The 8548-nt window shown below is 39.8% G+C and overlaps 1 protein-coding gene across 1 annotated transcript in view; it reads left to right on the forward strand.

Annotated features, from left to right (window-relative positions):
* Positions 1 to 8548, forward strand: part of DBR1 (debranching RNA lariats 1) — a gene marked incomplete at its 5' end in the record, with an annotated part of 14783 nt that continues 6235 nt past the window's right edge. The window contains 5 exon segments of the mRNA XM_006158198.2: positions 1 to 91; positions 682 to 806; positions 2812 to 2892; positions 5866 to 5951; positions 7974 to 8198. Of these exon segments, the coding sequence (XP_006158260.2) occupies positions 1 to 91; positions 682 to 806; positions 2812 to 2892; positions 5866 to 5951; positions 7974 to 8198 (608 nt within the window).

Genomic DNA, 8548 nt, shown 5'->3' on the forward strand with positions numbered 1-8548 from the left:
GCTGCGGCGACTTCCAGGCGGTGCGCAACGAGGCCGACCTCCGCTGCATGGCCGTGCCGCCCAAGTACCGGCACATGCAGACCTTCTACAGGTGAGGGGCGCCGCGCACACAGCACAGCGCGCGGGTTCGAATCCCCCGGCCCGGCCGGCGCCCGCAGCTCCCGTCTTTGTCTCTGGGACCTCCACCACGGGTTGGTAGCTGTGTATTCTCAAGGACCGGGGTGCCTGACTTTACGATGAGCCCAGGTTTCTCCTTCGGACCTTATTTTGCTTTCCTGCCCTGCCGAAAGCACTCAGGAAGTGTCACTTTCGATCTTCGCCTGTCTTACCTGTTTCCCGAGGGATCGCAGCCTGGAGGGAGAATCAGACAGATTTACACATCCGCCTTGTACTCGGTGGGGCTCTGAGTTCATTGAATGGTCTGTAGTTTTTCCTGGACAGCCTGCTATGTGCTAGTCCCGTTCTAGAAGCTGAGGTTGTAGCGATGAGCTCGAGGAAAATGCATGACCTCATTGAACACTGTCAAGCTTGAAACCCACGGTGGCCGCTCTTCATGCTTAAGGACAAGGACGATTCCTATAGAAAGAGCTTTGTAACTTTTTACCTTGTTTCCCTTCAGACCTTATTTTGCTTTATTGCTATGCCTGATGGTGACTGTGGCAACTTCATCCTGTGTTCCAGGTATTACTCTGGAGAGAAGAAGGCGCCGATCCTCACAGTCTTCATTGGGGGGAATCATGAAGCCTCAAACCATTTGCAAGAGTTACCCTATGGTGGCTGGGTGGCCCCGAACATTTATTATTTAGGTATGTGTTCTTGGGTAAATTTTTGGTTGGATGGGCTGGAAGAGGCTGTCAGGCTTTGTATTAGTTGGGTAGCATCTTGAGATCATGTGATGTTTGGGGAATGTAATTAAACAGTCATCCGCATTTAATTAGAACAGTTCATTATGAAATGGTTGATTGTGAAAATATGCCCATGCTTCATCCAGAGTTTTAAATAATAGTTAATGTATCTGCAAAGACTTTACGCTATTTGTAGTCCTTTTTTCTTTTTATAGAAAACGTTTTATTGAATTAAAAAAGAGTTAAGCTTTGTGTAGCGGGAATTGTTGGACATACACAAAAGTACAGTAGATGATGCCTCTCTATATGTGTTTACCAGCTTCAACAACTAAGATATTTCTAGTCTTGTTTTCAACCCACATCTCCTAAACTTCTTTTGTGCAAGGAGGTAATCTGGAGTGTTTAAAAGAAATCTCAGCCATTAGGTTTACACATTTTTAAGTGATAAAGTTTTTAAAAATATCACAACTATAGGGACCACCAGTTGGCATAATGAATGGCTACGTCCCTCTACTCCCATGTGGTCGACCGTGGTTCGCGTCCCAGACCCGGTGGCTTAAACTGATGCAGGGCATATGTGCGTGCGTGCCCAAGATCCCTAGAGGAGAATGGAGGAGAAGGGATTGCTGCGTGGCCATCCTCCCTGTGGGGTGATTTCTCACTTTATGTCTTTCTCTCTGCCTTCCTGGTGAGCGCATGCGCGCTATAGCAAAAAACTTCTCTCAAAAAACAACAACAAAAACCCCAACTATAGTACTGTTATTATACCTAATTAAAGTAACAGTAATTCCTTGTTATCTATTGCCTCGTTCTGTCAGATGTCCTGCTTATCACAGGACGTCTGCTTTACAATTGATCTGTTCACATGGGGCCAAACGCGGCTCACACGTTTCATGGGGTTTTCACGACTGTAATCTCTTGCCCTGTGATGGCCCTTCTCCCTCTCTGTCTTTTATGCTATTTATTTGTTGAAGAAAATGGTGAATTTGTCCGATAGTAAGTACTTCCTACTCTCGAGATATAGATGACTGAATTGTCTGGGGTGGTGTTTCAATGTTCCTTATTCTTTGCATTTCCTATAATCTGCAGTTTCTTTTACAGGCCTGATTAGATTCAGTTTCACTTTTAGTCTTTTTAAACAAGCTTGTCATCTCTTTATTTAAAGATATATTTCTTCTAGAACTGTTCACAGGTTTTTCCAACTATAGAATCATACTTTCAGAAATTCTATTTCTTTTTTTAATAGAATTTATTTTATTATTATTTTTTATAATTATTTATTTACTTTCATTCATTCATTCATTCATTCATTCAGTATTTAGTTTCATGCATTCATTCATTCATTCATTTTCATTTGACCAGAGAGAGACACAGAGAGAGAGAGAGGGAAAGTGAGAAAGCAAGCCACCAGGTCCAAGACTCGAACCATGGTCAGCCATGTGGGAGTGTCCAGCGCCTTCACCACCATACCATTTGCCGGCCCCCAGAAATCCTATTTCTCTATTTCATTACCAGTTGATCATTCGACAGCCGCACTGTTGTGAAAAGGAAAAGTCTGATGATTAATCAGAGCTGAAATGTAGAAACTGCAGGTAGTTTATATTTTATACTTGCTGCCTTTCAGATTGATAACATGCGAACCCATCATAGGACATTTTCCTCTGTCGCTTCCCACCACCAACTATTCCATTAGGTACCAAAGTAGATCTTTCAATACCCTGTCTCATTTGTCCCTTCCAGAATCATCAATACTTAGTATCGACTGATCTGCTTTCAGGCCTCCTTTCCTCATCTACCTTATATGTGGTTGGCATAGTCCTCTGTGAAAAGAATAATCATATTATGGTACTTAATTTTCCAGTAATTTTAGGACTGCATAGAATTCTAGACTGTTGAAATGTCTTATTAGGTCAACAAAGAGATTGCTTTTGCCTATGGTAATTTTACCTAACTGTGAATTTTTCAGGTTTGGCTGGTGTGGTAAAATACCGAGGCGTAAGGATTGGTGGAATCTCGGGCATCTTTAAAGCACACGATTATCGAAAAGGTTTGTCCAACAATAACGCAGACAAAATGAATAGTTTGACGTTTTCATTGGGTTTCTTCTGCGAAGATACCTTAGTTTTTAATACAAAATGTTTTATACATACGAAAATATAGAGAACATTATAACATATTATCTGTGTATCCACCACCTAGTTTTTTATCAAGTTTTAGCATTTTCCCATTTTTAATTCTGATTTTTAAGAAATAAAACAGAACAGATACAATGAAAAGTTCCTTGTTTACCCGTTCTCAGTCTCATTCCTCTCTTCAGTAGGCATTAGCTATTCTGATTTTGTTGTTTATCGTTTACTTATTTTAAACAATGTATATATTACATATTTCAAGCTTGCTATAAATGTATCCTATTTTTTGTGGTTTTTCTGCAACTTGTGTAACATGTTTTTGAAGTTGATGTTGATACATATTAGTCTGTTCTTTTGTAAGTAATATTTCATTGTGTACGTATGCCACAATGTACTTATTCATTACACTGTATCTGAATGAATTATGCCTCAATTTTAAAGTTAAAGAAATAGTTTAGATTTAAGATTTCACAAACTTAACCAGTGCATTAGCAGCTAAAATTCCATCCTCGATGTCATTGTTATCACAGATCTGTTCCCTGCACTCTGCTCCCATGATTCTAAACTGTTGGTGTAGATGTACAAAAACAGGTTATCTCCTATGTGGCAGGTGTGGGTGCACACTGAAACCACTCCGGGGAAGAGAATTGGTAATACGTATTTGTGGGAGTCATAAAAGGAATTCTGAACCAGCAGTTCTGCTTCCAGGAATTTCTCTACAAAATGTATTTCACAAGTGCAAAACAATGCACAGAGAATTTCAAACCCTTTTTTGGAAAAAGTATAATTAAATTACAAGGTCATTTGGTGCACAAAATATTTATTTATTTATTTTTGAGAGGTTTTGTGCTCGCCAGAAAGACAGACAGAAAGCAAGAAATCACCCTTCAGGGGGATGGCCATGCCGCAATCGCAATTCCTTGGGCACACAAGGACATGTACCCAGCGTGAGTTTAAGCCACCAGGTCCAGTTCTCAAACCATGGTCAACTACATGGGAGTCCAGCAACATAGCCATTATGCCAACTGCTGGTCCCCCCAAAAAGTTTTTTTTTGAGATTCATACATAGTTCTTTTATAGTATGTATTTTCCATGAACTTTTTTTTTTTTTGGAGAGATTTTTGCTATAGGGCGTGTGCGCTTGCCAGACAGAGAGAGACATAGAGACAGAAAGCGAGAAATCACCCCCTAGAGGGGATGGTCACGCTGCAATCCCTTCTCCGTTCTCCTCTCGGGATCTTGGGCACACACGCACACGTCCCCAGCCTGAGTTTTAAGCCACTGGGTCCAGGACGCAAACCGCGGTCGACTACATGGGAGTCCAGCGACATAGCCATTACACTAACTGCTGGTTCCCTTCCATGAACTTTTTGAAGACACCTCCTCATAATTAAATTTTATTCTTTGTAACAGCAAAAAGGAGGAGATAGTTAAATATATCATGATGTGACTCCATAATGTAATGCTAGAAAGCCATGTTTTTTTTTTTTTTTAAACAAAACAAAAAAAAACCTAATTGAACAAAGAACAATGTGTGTAACTAATATGGAAAGATATCCAAGATAAGTGAAAAAAGCATGGCACAGGACATATATGAAAGTATGCCGCCGTTGTGTCATGAACAAACCATTACCATTGCAATGATGGTAGAAAATAATCAAATGAGTGATAAATAGCAAATTGAGGATAACAACTACCTGGCGAAGAGAGAGGAGCTAAAGCAGGGGAAAGGGATTGAGAACAGGAAAACAATGAACTTGATTACAGAGTGAATGTGAGTAAGTACTTGTATCTTATAGCCAAATACAGAAGGAACGTACGTGTTCATTGAGGAATAGAAGGACAGATTGCGGCATGTGTACAACGGAATAGTATTCAGTCTTGACGGAAGGTGATCTTGCCTCTGCAGCAACGTGGATGAACATACAGGACGTTAGCCAACTGAGTTCATAATCTCACTTACACGTGGAATCTTAGCAAAACGAAAACCTCAAAACCGTAGAAGCAGAGAGTAGAATAGTAGTTACAGGGTAGTGAGCAGAAATGGAGAAACAGAGGTCAAAGGTACAAAATTACAATAATACATTGAGTCATTGGAAAAGTCATGATGCATTTTTGCCTAGAGAAACAGATAAATACATCCTGCCTTTTGCAAGGACCCAATCACTTGAGGACTGCAGTTGATAATGTAGATGATATCATGGAAAATTGCTAGAATAGATCTGTAAATATTTAATAGCATGCACAAGAAAGTCGACTACGTGCGGTGACAAATATGTTAATTTACCTGACCATAGTAATTGTTTCACTGTGTATGTGAATATCGAAACATTTTATACGCCTTATATATAGTAGGAAGAGTTATGACCCTTGGGATAAAATACAAGAACCTGATTAACATTGGTTGCCTAAGGGCTGGGAGTTAATAATATGTAGGATACCATTATAAGTAGACAGTTCAGTACAGCTCAGTGATTTTAGTAAATTTATAGTTAAGCAAATATTACCACCATTCAGAATATTTCTATCACTCCAAAAAATTTTCATGCCTATTTTCAGGTAATCCCTGCTTTTTCCCAGCCCTAGGCTAATCTACTGTCTAGAAGGGATACTTTTTACTCTTGTGTTTCTAATGGTATCTTTTACATTTTAAACTATGTAAACATATAAATCACAACTCCCCCGAGTTATTAGCTTTATAGTTTGTGAATGCTTATTAGAAAACTTTTAAAAGCCCAAAGCATTTGATGACAAATGTCAATTTTATACAAGTATGTATAGGATTTGCATTTGCATTATTTGAGACAATTAAATGAGAAGTATGTATATGTATTTGCATTTGCATTATTTGAGACAATTAAATGTAACTTATTTCTCATCTTTAATTTAAGGTCATTTTGAGTGCCCCCCTTATAATTCTTCTACAATAAGGAGTATATATCATGTGAGAAATATTGAAGTCTATAAATTAAAACAGGTATGTACAAGTACATTATAGCAGATTTGAAAAAATTTTAAAGTAATTCTGTGTCAGAAGATATTTTGATCATACTGGTATACTACTTTCAGGAAGAACAATTCAGTGTTTCTAAAATTTGGATCTTTAGTTACTTTTAGGAAGTTTACAGGAAAACATTTTAAAATTTTAATGGTAATAGGGGGACCAGGTGGCATGGTGTTTAAGGCACTCCCGCATGGCCAACCATGGTTTAAGTCCTGGATCTGGTGGCTTGCTTTCTCATTTTCCCTCTTTCTCTCTCTTTCTGTTTTCTTTCTGGTGACTATAGCAAATGTAAATAATAATAATAATGATAAATGAATACATTTATTTAATGGTAATGAATTATTACTATTATATAAAATAATTATCATTTAGGGTAAGGCTAAAGAATATGTATTGAAATGATACCTTAAAGAAAATATTAAAGTAAGTATTCTATTTTAAATAGTGGTAATACAATAATGATGTTACATAGAAAATAAGTTGTAGAAAAGATGGTAGAGAACATGGGAACCTGTGAAGGCGGCATCGAAGCATTCACTGAATTGGAGAGTAGGTGGAGCTGGTTGTTCTGAGCCCACCACTGACCTCTGCCGGGTCACACAGCTTCACACCTGGTCTTCTGTACAATTCCCACTCAGATCCTGTGAGGTCGGCCTTGCTCCAGCCTCATCATCTCAAGGGTGAGAAGCCAAGGCGCACACAATGGTCACCCGTTTGGGAGCCCCGAGGCGGTGAAGTTGGAGCCCATCTGACGGTGCTCATGCCCTTTGAGCCATACCAGAGCGCCTCTGCAGGAGAGGAGGATCCTTGCAGGCATCTTTCAGGCCTTGCTCAGACAGGTCCTTTGAACGTTTTTTCCCTTCACGGATCTGTATCCTACCAGTCCTTTAGGACCCACTTATGATACCAGTTCTTTGGGACCAGCAGTTGGCGTAATGGCTGGACTCCCATATAGCTGACCGCAGTTCGAGTCCCGGACCCGGTGGCTTAAACTCAAGCCAGGCGCATGTGCGTGCGTGCCCAAGATCCTGAGAGAAGAATGGAGGAGAAGGGATTGCGGCGTGGCCACCCCTCCACCCTCTGGGGGGGAGATTTTTCGCTTTCTCTCTCTTTGCCCCTTTCCAGCAAGTGCACGCACCCTACAACAAAAACCTCTCCAAAAAAAAAAAAAAAGATCCCACTTCCTAGCCACGTCTTTTCTAGCTCAGAGTCATCCCCTTTCTCTGAATTTTCACTGCACCCGTTCATGCCAGTTATTCAGTGGACAGTCATAACCGTCTTAGGTTTTCTATTGTCTAGGGCAGTGATTTAAGTTGTTTTAGTTTCGTTTTCCAGATACTTGTTTTAAATTACTTGAAAGTGCTGATGATAAGTTAAATATGGAGTATATTTTGTGTCTTCCCTGTGAAGACACCTGTCAGCTTAACTATTAATTCAGATAGTAAATAGACTTTTTTGGTTTATATTATGTGAGCCCATTAGAAAACAGTTCTTTTTCAGCTAACTCTTTGTGTTTCCTATATCATGTTAGAGGTCTCATGAAATCAGGTTTCTCTGGATCATCAAAGCAGTAATTTGTTCACCAAGGCAAGAAAGAACTATAGTAATTATGAAGCCATGGGGAAACTCATGACATATTTTTTTGTGCAAAAATGCGCCATGACTTTCCTGATGACCCAACACGTGTTTAGAAACCCAGTACTAAAGACCTTAGCCGGTGTCCTGTCTAATTCAAATGCATCTCTGTTGTCCTGCCTTGTCCCAGAACATGAGAGTGATTTACAGGGCAAGCAGAAAGCAAGCTGCTTCTCTTCTCCTGGATAAATAAGTAGCCTCATTCTTTTTATGACTTTCTTAAATAAAATGCTCTTAGAATGATTTACATAGAAGTCTACAGATCTACCTGGGTGAATGGTGTCTGGTGGTGGAGAGACGGGAAGGGGTTATTTTTGTCTATTTGTTTCTAAGAATTTTCTTTCTTTCTTTCTCTTTAAGCTGAAGCAACCTGTGGATATATTCTTATCTCACGATTGGCCCAGAAGTATATATCATTATGGAAATAAGAAGCAACTTCTTAAGACTAAATCTTTTTTCCGACAAGAGGTGGAGAATAACACGTTAGGAAGCCCCGCTGCCTCTGAACTTTTGGAGCACTTAAAGCCTACTTACTGGTTTTCTGCACACCTTCACGTGAAGTTTGCAGCCTTGATGCAGCATCAGGTAGAAAACAGAACATTCATCCTTTCGTTTAACAAACACTTATCGAACGTGTGCGCTAGGCATGTCAGCACACTTGTAAACCTAACGAACGGGAGTGATGACTTACCTCCTGTGAGTAGCTCACTATCCCGTGGGAAAGAGACAGGCTAACCTTAAAAACAGGCGAGTAAATCGGATATAGAAGTGCTAAGGTGTTGTGGGAGTGCCTCAGCTAGATTGCCGGGTTAGGGATGTAGGCGGAGATGAGGCTTTGCGAAAGAGTTGGTGAGGAAGCTGAGTTTTTTTTTTTTTTTTTAACAATTATTTACATACATACATTTATTTATTTAAATTTGACGAGAGAGGGACAG

Source organism: Tupaia chinensis, unplaced genomic scaffold, assembly GCF_000334495.1.
Source record: "Tupaia chinensis unplaced genomic scaffold, TupChi_1.0 Scaffold000574_1, whole genome shotgun sequence".
Classification (NCBI taxonomy): Eukaryota; Metazoa; Chordata; class Mammalia; order Scandentia; family Tupaiidae; genus Tupaia; species Tupaia belangeri.